Here is a 24,670-nt window from a genome sequence, read left to right as displayed (position 1 = left end):
CTTGGGGATGCAGATTCTTCAGATGAAATGAACTTAGACACATCCGGTTTGTTTTCATGGGAACTTAAGTTGACTAGTAGATGGTCTAAATCACATCTACTGACTTCTTCAAACTACGCAGCATCTCAGAAACAGAACTGAGAAACAGACTCAGAAGTCCTGAACCTAGGCTTGAGCCTGATTTATTATCATTTTTACCTGCTAGGGATTTCTTTGATCTCAGCGAGACTCTCCACTGATTAGAAGTAGAGAAGGAGAATTTGGGTTAATGCATCCTGTTCTACCCCCTTTTTAAGATAACAGTGGCTCCTATTAGTGTTTTAGCAGTTTGTCCTTTTATGCAAGAACTTGCACAGCTGACTTGGCTAAACTTTTAATGGGTATGCTTTTAGTGTGGGAGGAAATGTTTAAGCACTCCTTATTGTTACTTAGAATTACACACCCAAATGCCATAGCTTCATCCAGAGTTCCCAGGCATCTAGCTGCTTTACTATCTACCACAGCACACTATATCACAAATAAGATCTTCCTTACCGCCTAAAGTAATGTCATGATGCGCTGTAGGAGCCAAAGAATGCTGGTTTTGCAAAACGCATGCATTGCTTCAGATTGCAATGAATTAATTTAAGAGGAGATCAGGCAACAGCCATTAATTTCAGTGCAATAGATTTCTCTGCTCTTCTTATTTACCGAGATGTTGTCTCACCAGATCAAATCAATGAAATTACAACAGATCATCCAGCATACAGAAAACAGCCAATATCTGCCTAGCATCTTGGATAGGCACCCCTTTATCAAATGCCTTCAGTTTCTGCCCTGCCACAGCTCTACCATTCAGTCTGTTCTGTTGGAAATAGAAAAATTAAAGTTTTCCAATGTGCTTGGCTGAGTCAGAAGCTCTTTTGGGCAGTCGTGCACAGGCGCACGTATTGACTGCCCTGCTAGCAGTAAATTTGGCCCCACCATGCCAAAGGAGATGTGCTATTGTCCTTGAGTGCACTTCTGGAGGCCACGTGTGGGGAGTACACAACTCCACCCTCGGCTGAGGTGGGAAACTTGTTCAAAGTGGTTTTGAGGTTTTGTTAAGAAGCAAAACAGGAAATGTGCATGAATCTGGTATATAACTACTTTTTTAACTTGTTGCTCTCCCAGAGTTGTTTGCTTTTTTTTGTTTTTTTGGTTTTTTTAACAGCAAATAAATAAACATCAGAATGACAAACATTCTGCAACCGACCCTGTCCCAGTTCTGGGATAAGCCCAAGGTTTTACTGGTACAAACTAGAGTTCAGGTAGCAAAGAGAACCTGGAGTAGTCCACAGATTCTTTCTTTTTTAAGCAAACTAAGCAACTCAGAGGCTGTGTCAACTTTCTTAAGTGCTCTTTATGCCAACTAATCATAGTTGGCACAGAAAACAATGCTGACTATTGCTCCCTTCCCTGCCTACACTGGAGGCGAGGAAGGCCAAAGACACAGAGCTGAAACAGCAGCTCTGTGCCATCTGGAGAGACTCCGTATCCTCAGCCTGGCTGCTTGGGAGCAGGGGTAGGACCACTGAGTTGCTGCTAAAAATCACTCAAAAGGAAAATGAATATGTCAATGGAGTGAGGAGCATCAATATGCTGGCACCCATATGCAGTACCATTATGATTGCTGAGGGCATCTCATGCTTTTGTCCCTTTTGTCAACCAGTCTTCCCTCTGGTAACTGTGAACATCATAAGAAACGGGTTTGCAGTCTTAGTAATGTGGGTTCTCCCCAGCCCTGAGAAAGCTACGGTGAAACCACCAAGTCATCTTGAGGAGACTGCCAAGGAGCCCAGTAATGAGAAAGCCATCACTGCTGGCCTTGATGTGTGACCTAGTAGCAAAAAAACTCCACCACCAGAGCTGCAAACTACTCTGCTTTGTGGTACACTACTGATTCACAGTCCACAACACCGCTAAGCAAACCCTACCTAGATGTCTCCACAACTCCGTCTCTAGTGTTGCATAATGATGGGTTCAGGTCAGATTCTGTGATGAGATATGGTGTTGTCATTCACAAACAATTGAACTAAAAAAAGTGAGTTATTGATAGATATAGTACAAATTGGTTGAGCTATATCTTGCTACTTGGATCAACCAGACAAGTTCCTTCACAGTGTGCTCCCAGTTTATTTAAGCTGCCTGTGTATGCCTCATAATGGTCCAGCATCACTTTTCCTGCTGCTCCAGCATCACTCTGACATCAGCACTTTGGTTTGATTTTCTGTCACTGTTCTCGCAGATTAAATTTCAACCAGCGACCCACAGCTTGATAGCTCATTATCAAATCCCTCTGAGGCATCTAGTCCTGCCCTTGCTTGACAGTTAACTCCTGAAGCCTCCTGAAATCAGTACCTCCCCATGTGAAAGTTTGGTCAGACTCAGTGCTGCTGCAAAAGCCTACAGGGATCCATGTCCAGCTGCATGTTTTCAATGACAAATCACTAACGATTCCTATTATGACTCCTTAGGCCTTTTCAAGTCTTTGAGGTTGTGTAAAACTCCTCAATGGACAGTCAAAGGTTTCCTTTCCCACCCCTCCCCTCAGCTTTTCATCTATAGGGGAATTATTCTAACTTCCTTCTTGGTGAAACCTTAAAACAGGGTGGTTTTACTTCTTTTGTTACTCAGCATTATTATTTCAATCAGGCAGACTAATGCAGCTGAGTTAATGCTCTCTCTGTTTTCTTTTGCTGTGATACATGAATATAAAACTCTTAGTAGGCAGTGGGAATGGAGAAACTACCTAAGATCATGCTCTGGAGGTTATAGACCCCAACTCTCTCTTTTGCAGTTAGGTCTAATGGAATGCAGGTTGTCCTGAGTGTATTATGATCCCACTCACCAGCATACAGCTTGAGCTCAGCTTCTTCTATGCCCAGCTTTGGGTCACATCGACTGGCAGGTTAATACTTAAGATACAGCTGTTGCTTTACTTGCTCCATGCGTCTGAGAAAATGTCTTACCTTGTAACTAGATTATCAGTGCCTTCAAGTAAGAAATTATATTGTGTATAGTCCAGTACTACGGTACGCACTTTTCTTTCTAACTCTTCTTAAACTGTCACTTAAATATCTAGAATCTTAACCCACTGTTTTCATTCAACCTAAGAAAATCTCTACAAATACCAAATCAAGCAAGTAGAGCATAGCCACAAGGACCTTGACGGGTTGCTGCTGAAGCCCCAGATGGGACTTCCCAGCCTCACACTCTCTTTTCGCCTCAACACAAAATTCGCTCAAGAAGTCAACCTAACCAGTTTCAGTGGGGAGACTCTTGATTTATGCTGGGCTGAGACAAGAATCTGGACATGATTCTTTATTGTCAAGAGCCCAGCAGAAGCCAATTGTGTGTGACGTGAAGCTGCTGCACACCCAACGTGGAATCTGCACAACTCCATAAACCAGCAGTGGTCTAAATAAAAACTTCAAACAAGACATTCTGGCATTGGCCAGAAAGAGTGAAGATAAATAGCTGGAAGCCGCCAAGTTGCAAAGGAAGAACCACTTGACTGTTGGACAGAGAGCAAAGTAAGAGGCAGAAATTAGGCAGGGTGCTGGGAGGCTTGTAACACTCCCAAAAAGAAAAGAGGTCACAGTATTTAATTTGATTAATTCATCACTGGTCCAAAAGACTTTGTACTGAGCCTCAGGCAGTGTAATAAACATACAATCATTAAGAAAGGAAATAAAAGATTGGTTGGGTGGTAAATAATCCAGCTCCCTCTCCCACTCCAGCTTCCCTCTTGTTCCTTCACTCCTTGGTCAGTGCAAAAATTGGAAGCAACAAAGTAAACAAGCGGTAGCATCAAAACAAAACAACACAACTCACTGTATTTCAAATGCCTTGGTCAAAACACTTTCAAGGAAAGCTTTGACTTGCTTTCCCCATCATTCTTGTTTTCCCTCAACAGCCCATTCCTCTAGGAAACGCCCTGAGCAGAATGGAGAAACAGTCATGCTAGCTTGGCCTCCTTTCCCCAGGACTGCCAGCAGAATTAGTGTAAAACAACAAGAAGGATGTTTATCCTAAGTGGGTCAGATAATGCTTTTGGAGGTCATTTTAGCAGTTTTGGTTGTACTCCTAAGCATCTAGGGACCCAAACAGTTGTTTTGATGAATGTAATTGTATTTAAAAATAATGGTATTTTGTAAAACTCCAATGCTGACTTTTATGGGCCAGATGGCACAAACACTCACCCCATTACTGTACAATGCCTGTCCCTCACCACAGGACACAGGGGGAGGGCACAACCTTCTCACTGACACAGATGATGAAAAATTGTTGCAGCTGCTCGAATCTATATAGGAGCCTGGGGTGCCCAAGGAAATCATAACAGATGCAGGACTGGGGAATAGGAGGGTGACTAATGCTCTATACATTATCTGTGAGTGAAGTTCATGCATGGCTCTTTTCCAGCCACTTCAAGCTCTACCACTGCTGCCACGCTGTACTCGCTGGGCGTTGCTGCATATCAGACCTTACCATGGCTCTGTACAGCAGGAAACTGCTTTTATCCCATTTTTCCCAGACCAACACTGAAGTTTACAGTAACCTAGACAGTTTTCTGAAGTCACAGGAGAAAGCTATGGTATGGAAGATGGGTCTACAAACCCTGGAACATGCATCAAACTTTTCAGCATCTGTGCACACGCTGCCCTATGGCAGCAAGATACCATTGGGTCAAATGCCACTATTGAAGAAAGCAAGGTTACTTATGTGTGTGAATTGGTATCTGATGAACTTTGTTAATCACCTGCTTGTCACTTCCCCTTCCTTGTTCCAATATGGAAAGGTGCATCCATAAGTACACATGCAAGGTCCAGCTAGTATAGACATTCATATCACATCTTTGAACTGGTCAGATGGAAAAATGTCCATCATTTATAGTGTTGGACCACTGTTTCATGTATTACCGAAGTAATGTGTTGACTGCAGAGTAATAAGTCAACACTGTGATTCTGGAACTACATAAAAAAAATCATTCATAGAAAATATTATTATACAAAATTCAGCAAAATTTGATTAATAAGGCAGTTGTGTAATCTTATTTGCCCGCATCTTACATATGTATTCAGGAGAACAAATATGGTTACCCACTACTGAAATACAGATCTTTTTTGAGAGTAAAACTGTGTCTGATTAAGGCTTCATGATAATAGTCCAGAACTACATATGCTGTTTCTTAAAACCAAACAAACTAATAAACAAAAAAAAAAAAACCATCCCTCTTAAACCAAAACAAAGTCATGGTGGCTTGGCTAATATGTCACCGTGTTTGCTTTTGCACATAGCAAGTCCTGTTTTAAATCACTCTAATGCATTTGACTTCTGAGAGAGGATAAATCAGACATTTATTCAGTGCTGTGTGGCAATGGACCATACCAGCAGGAAACTGAGCTGTGGAGGGGAGTTTTGTCAGGGAAGAAATCTCATCTGGATAAATGACACTCGTCATCCGAGCATGGTTACTTATGTGTGTGTTGTACTGACGTCAGAGGAATGCTGTTCATTTGGTTATTGTCACTTTTCTTCCACTCCTCCAGTATTCCTCCTATTCTCCTTTTGGAAGGCTTAATCACCAAATGTAAGGCTTTTCAACAGGAACAAGGGCACTTCCAGCATAAAAACTTTAGAAAGTAACTTTACATAAATATAACATACAGCCATGCATTTAATAAGAATAGTTTCCATTTGTATACACAGATAGCACAGCCCTTCTGCTCCCCTTGAAGCCATAGGGCCAAACACTACTCACTGTGTGATGTCCATCCTCCATCTAAAGCTGATGCTGATTCCTTCAGAGTTAAACCAGCACCACACAGACTAGCTGAGGAGGAAAGGTCAAATCAGAAGAAGCACTGCTGGACTTCAGAGGGGGAAGATGTGGTGGAATTGTAGGTAAGTTAAGCATTACTTTGTAAAGCTCGTTTGTCATGCTAACTATCCAGCATTTGGAGACTGATGATTACTGCCTTCCTAATAGATGCATATGATTAACCTGATACTCCTGTAAATTTACTGTGCATGGTGTCTGCGTTATATCTGATGAAATCCATGTACTTATTACCTGTTCTTTGAGCCATGATGCCCAATATGCAAGCAAGGCAGTCTTTGCTTGTATAATCATGGATGTAAACAGAAAGAGGCAGAAAAACTGCGAGCACAAAGTAGCATAGCCCTTGATTAGTCTCACTACAATGAAAAGCAGAAATAGAGTCCTGTGTATAGTGACTTTTGACTTCTGCTTCACCCTCAGCTACATCTTGGCCTGCAAAGATTGTAACTAGGAAACAATCAGACAGGTTGTATACATAAATTGCCATCTTATCTACATACCTTAAAATGTTAAATGTGCTTTTACTCATTTGGCCTCCTAAGTCAATAAGGAAGAGGTAACCATTCCTACTTTTTTTCCAAGGCACAAGCTATGTCATCAAAACTGATCATCAGCAATGCAAGTCTCTCCTTCAGCATTGTGTATGAAAGCAAAGAAAGGAGGTACATGCAAGGAGATGTGCAGTTAGCTATGAGGACGTCTGTAAAACACAGCTCTGCTCTCAATCTCCCCAACACAGCTGTGGCACCATTCTGTGGCCTCTCCCTGGGTCCATCACCTGGGGCTTTAGTAACTACTGGAGAGCAGATGAAAGGATCAGCGATGCAGCTGTGGATGCGCCAGAGGGGCTACAACATCATTTTGCAAATGTGTGTACCTTTGGCTTCAGGAAGTGGAAGGAGGGAGTCAACTGAGTCAACACTTGGTGCACACAACTTGAAAGTTCAGTTTAGGTCAGCTGTCAGACTCATTTTCACTGGGGGAGTGGTTACATTTATACAGTCCTAAAATTTCATTCGGCCCTTCGAAGGCAACTGCAAGGCTGATGCGGCCCCCAGTGAAAGTGAGTTTGACACTCATGGTTTAGAATGTGCCCAAGTGACAGTATGACTCTGGGAAGGCAGGATCTGAAGTGCCTTTTACTGTATCCTTGCCTATAGGTAAGACTAATGCCACTGGACTAGTCTTCTGCATTAGCCAAACAGGAAAATAGAGCTTAATTAATTTTGATTAATCAGTCTTTCTAAATGCAGGAGGGTTAGATGCTCACAAGGAATTCTACGAAAATAGCAGTTTCAGAAAAATGCAGCAGGATGAGATAGGTCATGGGGAGTGGATGGGAAAAAAGGTGGGAAGAGTTGTTAATTAGTGTTTATGGAAAGGATTCCAGTCTCTCCAGAACAATAGTGGAGAAATAGGCATTGCACTGGGAGAACTGCCATATGTATTAACACTGCATGTTTAACCCCAAGAGGTCTCAAGAGATGTAAAATGAGCCAAAGCTCACAAGGTCCCCACTGCTAAATGGCCAGTGATAATGATTATAGAATGGTTTGGGTTGTAAGGGACCTTCAAAGCTCACCCAGTGCCACCCCTGCCATAAGCAGGGACATCTTCACCAGCTCAGGTTGCTCAGAGCCCCGTCCAGCCTGGTCTGGGATGCCTCCAGGGATGGAGCATCCACCACCTCTCTGCCCAACCTGGGACAGGGTTTCACCACCCTCATTGTCAATAATTTCTTTCTCATGTCTAACCATGACATCCCAGGCTTGTGCAGTGCAGGGAATGAACATTTGCTCTGGCCAGCCCAGGTGGCTGGTGGCACACCCTCAATGGGACCCTTCTTTCTTATTACAGATTTCTTGTGCTAGGACCCCAACCAGCTCCTACAGAAAGTAAGAGGGACAACTCTTCTCTTGACATACTAATCTTTTGAGACTGTAAAATCATACATAGGCTTTAAAGTAATATGGTAGGACTGTTGTATCATATGCATGACTACTACATAGCACCAGAGGACAGCTAAGTGCTGTCAGAACACAGATAATAATAATAAAAATGACAACAATACAATGGCACCTGCACTAGTACACTACACTGAAACAAACTGCACTTCCTGAATGCCAGAGAGCACTAAATAGTTCTCTCATCACTCTTAGCACAGATATCTTTACCGAGCACGAGTGGGTTTTGCTCCATATTTCATCTCCATCAACATACATTGAAGTTGCAAATGGCATCACTGAGCATGCCAAAATGCCCATGCAGTAAAGATAACACTGAAATTGTGACATAAATCTATTTTCAGCTTTCATCTGAATATTCAGGATGTCTCCTCTTATCTCTGTTATATATCATTTTTATATTGTGAAGGATTGCAAGTACTGAATGGCAAAAGCAATCAGGCTATGGAAATTGTCTCCTGGGACAGAGCTATATGTTCTCATAGGGCTTTTTTTTTCAATTTTTACTTTCTTTTTTTTTTATGATTAGTCAATCACTATTTAGCCACTTTGGGGAAATGCAAGGTGAATTAGGAGAAAGAAGGTCAAGGTTACCATGGAAAAGTTTAATCCCACCTCAGTGGGAGCCAGTTAATAGCTATGGCTAGACTCAAGTGTGGACCTCTGTTGGGAACCCCAGTGAAGGTCAAAGGCAGAGAGGGAAAAAAAGCTGCACTGAGATCTTAGACAGTCGTAAGCAGACAGATGTTTCTAGGCTTTAATGAGCAGTCTTAGCTCCAGGCCTTTCTTGGCAGAGATGTTTAGTTTTAGTATTTTCACTTGTAGAGCAAGGTGTGGCTTTGGTTAGCTGGCTCTGCTTAGCTAACTGCTGATGATTTTTCCATCTAAATAATAGCTTGACAATGAAGAAAACCTTTCATAATTCATGACTTGATAGATTAGGTCATGGGGAACGATGTGCAGTTGTATATGAAAAAAGTAAAACTAAATAAAAATAATAATTTTATTTCAAATGAGGACTAGTTTTGAAAGTTTAAATAGCAGAGCTGATGGAGCTCCTACTGCAAGGTTTATCAATCCATCTTAAGTTTTTATCATCATGGACTATAAACTGAAAGAAAATAACTTGAAATGGAATTTCTTCTTTTTTATCAAGTCTATTTCCAAGTCAGCCTGGTGGGGATCATGGCCCTAGTTTGGAAACTCATTTGAGTTCAGCAGTGCTGTGAATTTTCACCTGACAATTTGCTACACCTAAGTGAAATATATTAAATTGGGAAGTACCAGTTTAGCAAACATCTTCTGTTCAGAAAGCAAAAAGGCTACAAATCCATCTGTTATAAAACTGTGAAACCAGTAATTTCAATTAAAAAAAAATGAGAAATAGCCTTGTTAAAAATTTTGCAGACTTTTCAGTCTTTTCTGCTAGAATATAACTTTCTTAATGCAATAGCCACTGCAGCACTTGGTGGAGAAAAATTTTGTCCTTTGACAGGCGTATAGCAACCCTCATATAACCAGTGATTGAATTCAGTCTTTTTTCCAATATTTCTGGGTGTGTCTTTTCCAGGAGTCACAATTGGTCTGATATAGTACAATGCCATGAATGAGAATGTTTTCATGGGATAAGCTCTCATTTTAGACTACTTTTCATTACTATAGATTGGATCCTGCTATTGCTGAAGGAAATGGAAATGTCTATGTGGCTTAAGCATGAGCAATCTTTGGATCTCAATCAATTTCAAGTCAATAAAAAACTTAAGAGCCTTACATTGGCAGGTTATACAAATTCTTTGCTCCCTCTGTGTTCTCAGCTGATTCTCTTTTTATTTTGGAGCTTTGAAGCTCTTTTTTAGCACATCAGAATCTCATCCACCATCGGTTAGCTCAGTAAAGCTCAAGCTTTTCCAGAACCAAATGTGAAATCTGCTTTGTGATAGATATCTGATGGTCCAGGAGCTGTGGGCTTGCTCCCAAGCTAAATTCATTTATACTTTAGCAAAACACCTGCCTCTGTGTCATCACAAAGCAGCTCCTTATTGTGAAGTACAATTCAGTTTCTCAGACAAGATTCAGATACCCCTCTTTTCCCTCTCTGCAGGACATGAACAGATGTCTTTAGCAGCTGAAAGGAGCTTCCTACCTCCTCATCTACCCAGCTTATATTTCCAAGTCATAAGTCCTAAAACTCTTCAGAGACAATCGGCTGGGGTTCATTGTTTCTGTGACACCAGTTCCTTCCCACAGCCACTCAGTGCTCAAGATAATTACTCTACACTGCACCTGCCGACTGGAAGTGAGAGATTTACACTAGGATTGTACCCAGGGTCTCCATATATTCAGCCCAGCTATCAATGTGATGAGTTCCTCTGGATCAGCAGTACACTATACCCATAATGGGACACTGACCTAGTTCCACAACTTCCCGTATGTCTGGTCCATCCCATCAAGAAATGGCTTTTATACATTTTGTGAGCTGGAGCAGAGATGCTGCTCAGTACTGTGGATTTACTCCTCCCAAAGGCTGGGCAATGACTACCACCCTGTGACATGAGATACCAATAAGAGGGATGCCTACCTTGCCAACGGGTATTTTAATTGCTGCTGTTGCAGAATGCAATGGTAAGATTTTCGGAGCAAGCACAACAAAGTCTGAAATATGGGCAAAGGCAGGAGAAATATTTATAAAAATTACTTTGAAAGGCTTTAATGTGTGGCCAATATTCCTGTCAATCTCCCCAGAATCTGGCTGCAGAATGGAAGTTAATTACAAAAGGACAGGCAAGTTATTGACTCATAAACATATTTGCTGTAAACGGCAAGTACCTCCTTGTTAAGTATTAAAATTTAAATGCAGTAAGATAAAACAGAATAAAGCAGAGCTTACCTGAAGAGGCTGAAGAATCATAAGTACTTCTTTCCTTCCTATTTGTCCTGAAGGGCTGAATGTCCTTTTCCCTGTAAGTTCCAAACCCTTCAAAGCTTCTTCTTTTATTCCCACTCACATCGTTGTCCCGCTTCTCGCTTGAGGAATTCATTTCACCAAACATGTCCAGGGATTCTGACCTTCCATTGCTCTCAGTGCTACCAGAGTATCTCTTTGTGCAAGAGTCAATGGGATCATTGCTTGAATCGCTTTTATCTTTACTCTGTGTCCACTGCTGGGCATCAGAAAGTGATAACGTAGACAGCGTATCCACTTCAAAGTTACTCTTTGAGCCTTTGTGTCCAGTTTCACAATGCTGGTGCTTCTGCTTCTCCTTATGCTTGCTTTTCTCATTGAGCAAGGAGAGATCTTTATCTGAGCCACTTAGCCTTTCATTGATCGCATGGCTGGAGAAGCCAGTGGACTTGCTAGCAAAGAGACCACTCAGATCTTCATGTGTCCCCAATATCCGCTCATCCTTATGCTTGTGCTTATGTTTATGTTTCCTTTTGTGAAGTCGGCCACTTGAAAGGCTTGTTCCTCCAACCTTTGGAGGAGCCAAAGAGGACTGCATGTCTCCAAGGCCCATTCCCACGGGTGTTTGCAGGTGCACTCCATGTTTCACTTTATGCTTGGCAGTGGTGGACATCTTCATATGAGAGCTTGAATGGAACTGGGGTGGGGGCACGGTAGGTCTCATAAATGGGGAAGCCGCTCCGAGCGTGTGAGACAGGTACAAAGGAGCTGGATATTGACCATAGTAACCAAGATTCATCATAGGCATTGATGTGTAAGGCATTCCATAGGGTGCATAGTAACTCCCACTGGGAATAGGGTAACCGAACCCTTGTAAAAAAGGCACCTTTGTCATGGTGTCATTGGTTTTGGCAGGTCTACCACGCTTCTTCTTAGACTTCATGTCAGAGGTCCTGCGAAGATAGAGCAATGGGTCATACTGGATATATGGCACAGGGTAGTAGTGATCAAAATTAATCCTGAAGATGCTGGGATATGGATTCTCATGATAAAATGTGTAACTTCTATGGGAAATCCTGAACATTTGAAACTTATTAATGAGTTCCTCAAGGTCTGCCAGAAACTGGAGGTCATCTCTGTTCTGCAGGCTTTTCCTTTTCCTCTTGTGCTTTGGCTTTTTAATACTCTCATGAGAGAGAAAGTTATCCACAATGAGATGTTTCTGCCGGTGACCGTGCCTGTTCTTTGTGCTGGTGTCAGATGGGATAGCCTCTGGATTGTCCAGGGTGCAGAAATCAAAGGAGTATCTCCGACGGGATTCTGAGCTTTTCTCGGCTTGGTCAGAAGTGCTGTTATTGTCTGTACCTATCCCACTGTCGCTCGGTATGGTTTCCTCACTGTGAGACTCGCTCACCGGCGAAAGTGTGACTTCTTTCAGAGAACCTATTTCACAGAGGTGGGAAGGTGAATTAGCCATTAACCTGGGTGGAGACAGCTTCCAAGTTCCACTGTGCATTCCCTTCTGGGTTTTTGTAGGAAGAGCACTGATAGGTTGAAGATTTGGCATAGTTTTTAACTCTGAAAAATTAGTTTCAGTGCTTGCAGGGCTAAGGTTGCCGTTAATCCCCACTAACTGTGTGGAAAGCGGATGAATAGCTGCTGGTGACGATGCCACAAGTGACTGCAGGTTGGAAGGCACTGTTGGGTTTTCTGGCTGGCTAGAAACAGGCCTTGAGTGCTTGATGGCTGTCTTAGGTTCTTCTGGCCGAGGCTGCAGCTCTGCTCTTGGCTTTCTGCCCCGTTTTTTACCAATGTAGATAGTCCCCCTCTTGCTGACATTGATCTGCTTCCCTAGTCTGGCATCAATGGTGGTTGGCCCAGCACTAGATGGTGGCTGGACTTTTGCTTTCAGAGCTATGCTGCTGGAGCAGGAGGACAAGATCTGATTGAGAATATTCTTCCTCTTGAGGGTCTTCATTTTATTAATGGTCTTGATGGTCTTCTTATCCAAGACCCCGAGCTTCCCGACCTTTTTGTGAAACTTGAGTTCGCTGATGGACTTTTCCTCTCCCGGGACCATCTGGGCCAACTTGGCCAGATTCCGTCTCCTCTTCCTTTTCTTTGTTCCTGGAAATTCACGATTGATTGGACTCACTGGGCTGGTGGATGTTCCCTCGTGGATGGTTTCAACAGTCAGCAAAGGCTGTTTCTTTGGTCGTCCTCTTTTTTTCTTGACAGGTGTGATCACAGTAAGACTGTCTGTATTGGTATACAGAGGGCTGGATGGTGTGATGGGATAGGCTGAAGGAGGCTCCACCATCAGCTTCTCAGACATTGTCATAGAGGTCTCCCGAAGGATAGATTTAGGCTTGCTGCAGGTCCATCGCCGCTTAGCTGCATGTTTGGGGTGCTGGATCTCAGATAATTTGTCAGCTGTGGGAAGGTCGGTGGGTAGGAGAGTGGATGTCACAGCTATAGGTTTTCTGAGTCTGGTGGCACTGTTGGGAGAAGCTTTGTCAGTGAGCACACCACTGTCAATAGCTACTAAGGGGGACTCATTTTCAATCACTTTCCCTAGCTTTGTGACTCGAAGATCTTTTTTACTCCCCTCTGGCTGAGAACTAGTTCTGCTTGCTACTTCACTGCTCATAGCAAGTCCAGAATGCAGGCTTTTCTCCTGAATAGTTTTCTCCATGGAAGATTTTGTGGATTGCCTTTTTTTCCTTTTGTGGCCAGATGTATCTGTTGTTGGAGATTTTATTGGGATAGTAATTCGTACATGACTGGTATCACTCTCACAACTGCTAGCAGAAGTGGAATTTTGCTTCAGGGGTGATATATCCAACACGCTGTCAATCGAGTAAGACTCCTTTTTCCCTTCCATGCTGTCATGGGTTTTGCTGTCAAATGCTTTCTGAGCACTCTTCACCCATTCAATGTCAGTGGTCTGGATGGTTTGACTCATCAAGTCCTTTTTGCTGGACTTCTTCTTTGTACTCCCAGTGGGCTGATCAGGGGCCTCCAGCTGTACACCTCCTTCTTGATCACCAAGAGGGAGAAGCCCATTGCACTCGGAGGTGCTGCTAGGCTGGGCAGCTATGCTGATGCTGTTGGGTGATGGGACTGAGCTGCAGATGGCAAGCTCTTTACTACTGGCCGACAGCTGCCCCCATGTGCTGCTGGCACAGGACTTCTTTGCTTGGGATTTGCTGAAGGAAACTCCTGGCTCCGGAGCAGAGACCTTGGTGGCACTAACAGCTTCTCGACTGGCTTCTGTGTTGATGAAGCAACTTTGAGAACCAGATCCCGTGTCGGAGCTCGCTGACCAGTCAAGATGGTGCTGGTTGCTGCTTTTCTGCTGGTGCTTTGATTTTAAGGTGTCACTGGTGAAGTCCTGTTGTAGGCCCGGATCATAGTGAAGAGCAGAATGTTTCTGTGGCCTGTCATAAACCTGGAAAGTAGCAGAAAACAAATAGCAAAAAAAAAAAAAAAAAAATTAGTTTTTCAGTCCATTTATAGCCGCTTGTTGAAACTCTTTATTTGTACAGTGAATGACAATTCTTAACCAATGTCCTTGTAAGGGTTAGAAGCCTTTATAAAGTCTCCTTATACTTGAGCCAAATTTGCATTTAGATTAATGCACTGTAAACAAGTTTTGTTTTGTTTTTCCATTCTAAAAACAATGGAAATATTTCTATAAATGCTGAATTGCTAAGGAAACACATTCTATTGATTTTTAATCTAAACCAGCAGTAAAATATTCCCTTTCAATGGATGAATGGTACAACTCAATCTCCTGGTGAGAATCCTTTTTTGCTAAAAAATAATCCCTCACAGAACTTGATGCTGAACAACAGCAATTAAGCTCATTGTTGTAAACAATAAAAATGCAAAATTATCTCAGAAGTTGTAACAAACAGGAGGAAAACCCATGAGTCCACTTCCCTATGAAGCCTGGATAAGGGAAGATTTACTTGCTTAAATTTCCACCTAGAAGTCATCCCCACAAACTTAGTGCTTAAAATCATATGCATAGCGTCAAGTGTTTGAGGCACTCTTGACAGGTTCGAGATTTGCATTACTCCCTTTCCATTTTAATAATCTGCTATTTGCAATGTTAGTAAGAGATATTTTCAATATGATTTCTAATCCGACAGCAGCTCGTCAAGCTGCAGAGGTTACAGTAAGGGCAGAATTATGCTGAAGACTGTTAGAGAGCAAAAGAAAGTCTACATTTTTTTCTCTTAGTGGGCTTCCTTCAGCTAAAGAAATTATGTTTGCTTAAAGTTGTAACCTTTCGAAAAGTCTGTTAAAGCAAAAAAAAAAAATAAAAAAATTACTTTAATTAACTGACCCCTTCTAGCCATTTGTTTTATTCTCTTATGTTTAGAACCATATTTTGCAAAGCTCTGGATCAAACTGCAACTGATTTGGTACACCTAGTACTGTAAACAACTGTTCTTAGCACACTGTAATGACACTATCTCAAAAGCCAAATAAATGATGAGAGACTTAAGATAAATGTGTAACCGAAGAAAAAACAATAGAAAACAACTGCTAAGTGTCTTGTGTTTCTGCAAACACCCTGTTACAATTTTCTATCAGCAGCTTTACATAAGATTCCTGTTTGGGGTGTTTGCAACAGAGGGCAAGGAGGCTGCCAGTGTAAGAGGGTTTTGATCTGAGAAACAAGGTGTCCTCAGTTCTGAGAAACTGCAGAGGGATTTGAAAGTTGCTAAACACCCCCAAGACTATGGTGCATTATTTAGTGACCAGCAAACTTACATGCTAGTTGTAAATTGATGTTGGGATATCCTTTGTATGCATATAAAAATGGGCACGTGGCTTTTCTGGAATAGGCAATAACGATGAGGCTGTTTTGGTCTATCGTCTGAGGAGCAATCAGGGGCTCTTAAATCCTGTGGATAGTTCAGCTGTTGTGCACATGGACCAGCCATGCTCAGGGAAAGCAGCGATTTCCAGGAATTGTGGAGTGAGAAAATGAAAGCATGCAGCTGTGGTGGAGCTGCAGATGTCGCGGGAGAGTGACAACTGGTTCCTTCAGCCTGAGAAAAGAGCTGAAAGCATAAACAGCCCTCGGGGAATGAATCAGTTCCTCCTCCTCCTTGCGGCGGCCTCCTGAGCGAGCCACACAGTGCGCAGCAGCCATGACCCATGCTGCTGATGCCCTCCTTTGGAAAACAGAGCCCACCCACCTCCATACCCATGCGATAAAGCCAAGGAGGGATCAAAAGGAAATCAGCAGTGCTGGCATTGGAGTTTGATAGTTTGAATTTTTTTTTTTTTTTTCTAGTGATCACAAAGCTCTTGAGCTTCATTCTACTTAACTGTTTAGGTCTTCTCCTGTCCCCGGACCAACAACCCTAGTGTGCTGTCAGCTCGGGACCAGGAGGTGTGTGGGAGGTGGACATTCCCTGGTGAGGTCCCACCAGGACTCTCCACACGAGACTCACGTGAAACATCATCTTCCTGAGCTACCATGATTTGTGACATGGAAAAGCCCTGGAAATGATGAGCTGAGGTGTCTATTGGCCCTCAGGACCTGCAGTGAGGTGGTGCCAGAGTCCTTCTGTACAGATTCTGGCCTTATGGCTGCAATGAAAGCAACTCCCTGCACATACTTTATTTCCAAAATGCTGAGCTGTGAAAATAAATGACCTGAAAAATTTCGTTTGGAAGAAACAAACAAACCAAAAAAAAAGATAGAGGGTTATGGCAGTGAGTGAAAATATCACACTCTGGGAACACCTCGGTCCCTCCAAATCCACTGCACACTCAGAGATCTCTAGCTTAAAAGGAGCAATAATCTCTGATCTGTATTTTGAGGCAGTTAATAACGGCTCAGAACTGAGAGGCCAGCTATATATCAGCGATAAATGCTGATATATTGCTTGGCTCCTTGAGCCTCATTTCCTCAGCCTGCACATTATAAAATGATGATGCAACTTCCAATATATCCCTAATGATAGCCTTGTCATTACTCCAGCACCGCAGGCCACCACAACATCTATCTTACAATTCATGAGAAAGATATGCCTATGTCATCAAAGGTGCCAACTCTGGAGGCATTTAATCATGCGGATAAGCACTCCAATTTCAATAGGGCTTCAAAAAACAACCAGTCTGCAGGATCAGGGGACTCCATTTCCTAAGCGGGATGTCAAAACTATATATCTGCCCAAGCACATAACAGTCCACTGGGTTTCCTCATACAATTTCTTCCAGCATAACATTTACTATTTCCTTTCCCTTGCCAGACACGTCCATATCAACCCAAAATAATTCTTCTGCCGCACAGCAACCAGAGATCATTTGGCTCTGGCGTGTTGGGTTTCACTGGCTGCAATGGATACATGGGGACTCTTTACTCAAAAGCACTGTTAAATCAGTTGAAAGTACTGCAGACAAGTATATTTTTTTCCTTGTGCATCTATCTGAGTTGCTGTTTGATCCCCCTGGTCCTTATGTTTAGGCTGCAATTTTCCCTGCTGGGTGAGGAACACCCTAAGAAGCCAATGAGGCCCAGCTCAGCTGACCTGACTCTCCCTCGAGCTGTCGGATGACATCAGAGATATCAGCACACTGCGGGCAAATAGGACTCTTCAGAAACCTATATCTTGGTGCCTTTCACAGAAGTTTGTTACTTTGTTCATCAGTAAGTGTGTAATATACCACAGTTCCATAAGTCTTGGCAAGAGGCTGTTGACCTGAATAGAGTTCCTATGGCAGCACAGCCACGACTGGCATCAATAGTGGGCTTTTTCATGAAAATGGAAAGATTTACCTTTATTTACTTTTGGTTAGGAAGCCCTAAAAATACTTCAGACTTCAGCAACCACCTCTATTTGTAGTTTGTCCTTTCATTAAATGGGATTTTCTTTAGCAGCTAGCTATTCTGCATCAGGTTTCTGCTCCTTCTTCTTTTGTGAATTGCAATTCTATAACATCTCACCAGACTTTGTCAGTATTTCTCTTTGTATTCAGTATACTGGGAGTGCTTAGTGGGTAATAATTCCATCTTTTCTTTAAAGAAAATAAAGTATACATAAAGAAGCTAATAGCTTTCCTAACTGCAAAGAAGTCTGAGCAATGTGATCTGGCACATGCTAAAACTTAAACTAAAAAGACTAAAATGTGAATGCTCTTATTAGTAGTCTATTATTTTAATGCTGGACTCATGAGTTTCAGTACTCAGCTTTGGCATGGTGGGCTGGCCTATGAGTGGGATACATCCCATATACTGCCAACTGAAGAGCACTGGCCATGGAGCAGAGAAGGTGGGACTGTGTGTTTACACCTGTCTTGCCAGACCTGTGCCAGCCCTGCACCTGCAGAGGTGATTACTCCTCTTAACAGCTTTTTTTTCTGGCATGCAGCCCTTGTAACTGAGGGAATGAGACTGTATCAGTCCCATGATGAGCAGCACCCAGCAGCAGAATCCATCCCTCAGGGACTCCTTTCATTTAACTGCTGGATGTCTCACTCTGCCTTCCCATCCCCTCGCCTCAGATTTCTCTCTAAATACACACGCCGCTTCCAGCCCCAAAGCAAAAAGCGGGAGGAGATGCTGGCAAACAAATAAAGAGCTTAGGAAAATAATAACAACAAGAAAAAAAAAATCCAAATAAAAATGAACATATCTAAAAAAATAATAGCAATACTGAGGATAAAATAAACAATGAGAGAAAACCATCACCTGAATAAACAGTCTGATTGCTAACAGGGGATGGTACCCCACTGCTCCAAACACACCTTTTGTGGAGGTAATACACATACAGCTTGTCAAGAATCTGGCTTGCAAATCGAAGTTAATACTACAACGCCCCCTCTTTAAATCATTCGCTGATCCATCTGTGTAATGGCTCCTCAACTGTAATTCCCTATTAAGAGGCTTTATCTGGAGAGATAAGCAGCTGGTTCCCATGTCACTAATTGCTGTCTGCTGTGATTTTAAAACATCTGCATCATTGTGCTCTTCATTTTCATATTCTAATCACCCTGAAACTTGAAAAAGGTACATCATTGATTGTTTCTGTGGGTTAATTAGTACACAGTCTCCTTGTAGAGACAATTTAAAGGCAGTCAGAACCTCAATCAGCAAGTTTGTTTTAAAAATTAATAACATTGGGAGCGTCTGTGGGGATTGGCATCTACAGTGACACATCAGAGTGCGCTCTGGGGACATACCATCCTTTGTCATCTTCGTCATAGGCTGGAAAAAAAATTAAAAAAAAAAAAGAAAAAGAGGAAAGGTTTTCCTAAAAGAATAATGTCACTTATAATCAGAGTCTTGGGAAGTGCTTGCTTTTATTTCAATGCCACCCCTGCCTCTCCAGTGAGAATAAATCTCATCAAAACACTGTATAATACCTCTGTGTGGTCTAGGAGCTTGTAAGCCGTTTTTAATAGCAATTTTGGCAGCCAGGAGCTGGCATCTCCTTGGCAATCCGTGGGGTGAGGCTGTGACTGCTTGGATATACATGGGCATTTGCCCTGCTTGCAACCTGAGTTGGCTGGATCCTGGATCACCAGGTGTTGCCTCCAAGCCATGCAGAGAAGGATATTTGCTCAGGTACAGCACTCTGCTATCACAGTGATATTGCATGCAAACTGGACCATCCTTATAAGCAGACATCTCAGAACAAATCAGGGCTTAATTCACACTGACTTTAACCTAAGCTTGTGCTTCAAAGTGCTTCAGACAATGCTGATAACAGACTTTGGTACCTAGCAATTGGTACCAAAGAGATTTTTGAGATTAAATGAATAAATCTGGTGGCACTAAGATTAAATGTGAAATTCAATGGGCACCACCTTCTGAAAAATCAGACTTTCTATTGGTCCTTCAGAAGGAGCTCCTAAAAAACTGGAAAAGATCCAGGTGATTTGTTTTTCTTGAAAAAGCTTTCTCTTCAGTTTCTGCTTCCTAGACATGCATGAAAATGTGTTACTGGAGAAGAAAACCCTTTGAGAGGAAGGAAAAACTGAGATTTCTAGCTCCAACACATGAATAAATAATCCTGGCTCAGCTCATACTTTTGCTCAAAATTGAGCATTTCCTTTTGTGTCCCAGTGGGACATCTGCAAACTGCTCACTTGAAGGCTCTCATCAAAACTACAGGTTGGAGATATTTCATATATCTTGGTGAGTGCACTGAGCCTTATTAGGGTAGCGTTACTCTGTAAATAAAAGATGTCAGGCAGAGGATGCACCAGGTTCAGGGGGTTGTAACTCTGACCTGATGACTTACAGGTTGAACAGTCACTGACGTGCAATGTGATTATAGGAGGGGTCTGCAATCAACTCAGATCAGTTCATAATTGCAAGTGTCTGAAGTGGTTTTAAGAAGTCTCTTAGGTCCTCGGTGACTCTAACCAGGGAGGAGGGATGACAAATTGGCATGTGATGTCTGCTGGAAGTGCAAAGAGCAGTAGTGTCTTCTGAGAAACCCCACTGAATCTTATTCAAAACTGATGTATGAGCTTTAATTCCAATTAAAATACTGATAGAAAACATGTCAGCAGGCAATCACATGAAATTCATTCTTATAATCACAAAGAAGGTGGATTTTCCAGAGCAGTTTATAAAACTTATTGCTCCCACAGTTCACTCCTTCCCCAGCTCCCTGAGTCTTCAACAGCACAAGGACCAAACACCACCACACTCACAGGAGTAAGGATCGTTCGTTAGATATAGAAAGAGATGCAAGAATTAACACAAGGCTACAGGGGCACTACTTGAGAGAAAGACACAGCACGGGGTGGGAGCTGGCTAATTAAATGCAAAGCATCACTTTTCTGTGTCCATTCACCAAACACAAACATCACAGACTGTGGTGGAAGTCTTGTGTAAATTATGAGGATCATCACTGAAGATACTAGAGGTCCTTCCAGATTTGCAATTCCATTTCTGTGTGGCTCTGTCTTCCCTGATATATTTGTATAATCATGTCAATACTGAGAAAGTTAAGGTTGGGCTTTTACATTATAAGTGAGAATGCTTATCTAAAGCACTTATCCTCAAGGAAAAGACAAAGCAATGCACAGAGATTACTAAAGAGTTCAAAGATGCTCACATGGTTGTAAATCATAATTTTTCATGCATTCCTGATAAAGCATCATGATTCACTAAATAATTCAGAAATTCCAAAGTGATTCCAAATTAATTTCGCTTCCAGTTTTAAACTGGATTATTCACACACTATTTCAATCTCCTGATATATTTCAGAGAATTCTTTCCACACTCAGGGGCTGAGGATTTTATTTGGGCAAATTGCAACAACATGGTGTATTTATATAGGTAGGATTTGGTGCTGGGGGCTGATCTGCTCCTTACTAGTGGGATAGACCCTTCTCTGCACATATTTTCTTTATCAAATGTTTAAACAACCCTGCTCTTTTCAGGGCTTTGTATTAAGCACTGAGTCTGGGAAAACTCTAAACAATAGGATTTTTCTGTCATCTCCAACAAAGAGCCCATCACCACTGACATAACAATGTAATTTAAATATCATGTTTAAGCATAACACAGTTTGCCGACTCAGTTTAGGCAGCTGGGAGAGAACAATTGGGCACCAGCTAAGGTGGACTACAGTGGGAATCATACAGTTTTTCTCATTTATCTGGTGAGATAAAACCTGCTCAGTCCTTCTTTGGCCTCAAGGCAGTACACAGATTTTTAAGCTAGCATTTCAGACTTTACGTCCGTGAAACCAGGGCTCACAGAGCAAGACACTTTTGCTAAGTTACATGCTTTCCTTTGTCCAAAAGCCTTGCTAATGAGCAGCAGTGATATTAAGGTTTTACTATTCATATATGAAATGTACTTTTATCCCTTCAGAACTGGTATAGACCCATGGAGCTTGACCTACTCTTCCCAGTGTATAACTACAACATTGCACATCCAGGTTTCTATCTCACTCTGCTCTCCCACTTTACTCTGTAATTTCAAGTTGTAGAGGGCAATGCATATCTGTACAGTGGCCTGGCCAAAATAAAAAAAAGCAGAAGGATCTCAGGATGGTTAGGGACCTGCAGAAACATGAGCAGTAAGGAGTATTCATCCTTCAGAGTTTTGTGGTATTGTCCAGGATGTTAATGCTTCAGCACATCTCAGATTACTAAATTGGAAATAAGGATGTGAGCAGCTGTGCACCACAAGTTTCTGCTACAGTTTTTAAAAGCCTGCAGTGCTTAATTTGCACAGAAAGATTTCTTTTATCCTTCATTTAATATGGGAATTGCAGTTTTATCCTGAATACCTTTTTTTTTTTCCCCCAAGGGGTGGCGAGGAAATGGCTTTTCCATTGAGGCCAGTGTTTCTTTCCACTAGAGTTAAATAATTTGATTATAAACTGAGCCCTTAAATGTCAAGGAGATGCTGAATTCACCTGAAAACAGGCATTTAGAGAAGCTCATAAAAGCTGTGAGCTCGAGTCAGTTAGCTCATCATTCTCTTAGCATGCACTTCATTTAGCAGTTACTGACCACCAGATTGATTCTTTCAAAGCATCCTGATTGCAGCTAAGGTCCAGCATTGCAGGAAGCATTACATGTGGAACAGTATTAACAGACAGTCCAGAAATCTAAAAGAACATCTATCTGGAGTAGCTGGGTTAGAGCATATGAAAATTTGTAGGAGAGGTCAAATATACAGTGTCTTCCCAACTCCCTGCATTAAGAGTTGAGTCCTGTACCACAAATTCTCACAAAGCATCTCCTATGCCCTCAGCAAATTCACCCTGAAAATATGAACTTCAGTGATCTGCAGCAAAACGTGGGAGGTTCTTTGGAAAATCTGCCCAAAGAGGTCATACGTGATGCATTTCAAGCTCCACTGGGTATCTACGGAAAAGTCAATGCACCCTGTGCAAAGCTAGCAAATGGTGCGGGGTGTACCATCTGGAGATGGGACATGTTCTGGACTCCCTCAAACATCTTGTTCTCATATCAGACTCCTAAGTGGGATTCTCCTTTGTCTTTATCAGTAAAATTATTCTCTTCTGATGGAAGAGAACAGGAGCACACTTATCTTCCCTTGCACTGCATGCAGTCCTTCTAGCTGTCCAAGCAGCCAGGCAGTGAAACGTGACCCATTTGCAGAAGGCTACAGGACAGGTGGAGTTTCAGAAGCTTTATCATCCCAGTTCATGCATAACTGTGCCTATTTTTCACCACTGTTGCCAGGTAAAAAGCAATCCCTCTCTCCTTTTTCCTAGAACCAACAGCAACACCTTGAATTGATAACTGGGGAAATTTCCTGTGCATGTTCAAGACATCCAAAGCATGGCAGACGTCTCTCTTTCTGAACTTGAGGTCGTGCCCCAGAATTCTAGTCCTCAGTCAGATTTTTTTGGTTTGTGCCCCTAACGAAGGCAGGTTTGAAGAAGGATGCTCAGATCTAAAAAAGCTTATTGTCCACACCTTAAGCGTGGACATGTACTATGAAGAGGCTAATTCCCACCTACAAGTCCTCTTTCAAGACCGTGAGGATGGTGATTTTGGGTGGTGGCAACATCACAAGCTTCCCTGGCTAAACCTGAGTGTTCTTCTAGAACGATGAATTTTACCATGCCCTGGATTTGGCTCCCTACAGGTGCCTCTTCCACCCAGATGCTTCCACAGGCTCCCTGCTGCACCCACAGCAAAAGCTTTCCTACTGGGGGAAATTCAACCAGGTTAGCAATGATGTTTTGGAACAACAACAACAAAAATAATGACATAAAAATATTTTTGTGGCAGTGCTAAGTGAGAGGATGATGGTGACACCACACTTTTGGGGCATTGTTGTGCTTCTTCTGAATGTTCATCCCTCATGTCTCATTCTTCCCCTCCCTGCCCAGCTATGGCAAAATCACCTTTACTAATAAACCTCCAGCTCAAATAGCAGGTTTTATTTAGTGTGCCATAAAACCAGTCATTTCTCAGATCATAAAAGGGGCTCAACTGGACTGCATCATTTTGCTGAAGTGAGTTTTCTGGTGGAGCGATTCTCTCTTCTAAATGTCACAGTCCTTCACTACCAGTATTTATGTATCAAAATAAAATGCAATTTTCTGTATTTTATTGAGTGTGAATCTCCAGCGGAAATCCATTTGGGAGCTGAACCCGAGATTTAATTGTCCCTTGATTTTATACTTTTAAGACTTTCTCAGCCATTTTCACAACAACAGCATCAGGCTAACTACAGTTTTATTGAGGTACAGCAGCATTACTTCAAGGCTCTGACCAAGTTCAGGTTTGGCTTCTATACACATATATCAGCAGTAGCACAGAGCAAAAAAAGAGAGGTCATGAAACAGTGGTTTAGAAAACACGATTGCAAAGAACTCCAAGCACAGCTTTGTGCTTAAGTGACCCCTCAAACTTGTCTACCTTCTCACCTGAGAAATCAGGGGTAAAATTCAGCTTATTGAGTCCCCAGCCTTTCACCCATGAGGTTGAATAGGCAGGTGGAAAGCCTTTTAATAGTAATTAGCATCCAGAACACCAAAGCTTGCAGCTCTCCTGGGTCAGAATTTGGCTTAACTTATGCTGAAGAACTGGTCTTGAGAAATGCTTACACCCTTGAACTCATGCAGTAATTCACCTTAGAAATGGAGACATTGAGACCAGAGAGAGCTATGGTACAGTAGGTACCACCAGCACTTCGGAGCATTGCTCTTTTAATTGCCCTTGTTCTAGTAACTCACCTAAGTACATTTCTTTCCTCTGCACATGTTGTCGAAGCAAAACCCTTCCCAGCCTTGTTATTGCTTCCTCTTAAGTGCTGACTGTGTGATTGAGTTGAGTAACTCTATAAAAACACTGACACCAAAGATCCAGTCCCTTATCCAAGCAGCTCGGCACAGAGGGTAAATCAGAACCAGGCAGTACACACTTCAGACATCAAAATGCATTTGTCCATCACTAAAGGAGAAG

General features: G+C 42.3%; 1 protein-coding gene across 1 annotated transcript in view; it reads right to left on the bottom strand.

The window, feature by feature from the left end:
- Window positions 1-24,670, bottom strand: part of SETBP1 (SET binding protein 1) — a gene marked incomplete at both ends in the record, with an annotated part of 244,339 nt that overhangs the window by 66,054 nt on the left and 153,615 nt on the right. The window contains one exon of the mRNA XM_080362046.1: window positions 10,715-14,180. Within this exon, the coding sequence (XP_080218172.1) occupies window positions 10,715-14,180 (3,466 nt within the window). The remainder of the gene's footprint in view (window positions 1-10,714; window positions 14,181-24,670) is intronic.

The sequence above is a fragment of the Nesoenas mayeri genome (assembly GCF_963082525.1).
Source record: "Nesoenas mayeri genome assembly, chromosome: Z".
Taxonomy (NCBI): Eukaryota; Metazoa; Chordata; class Aves; order Columbiformes; family Columbidae; genus Nesoenas; species Nesoenas mayeri.
This window is presented reverse-complemented; position numbering and strand designations above follow the sequence as displayed.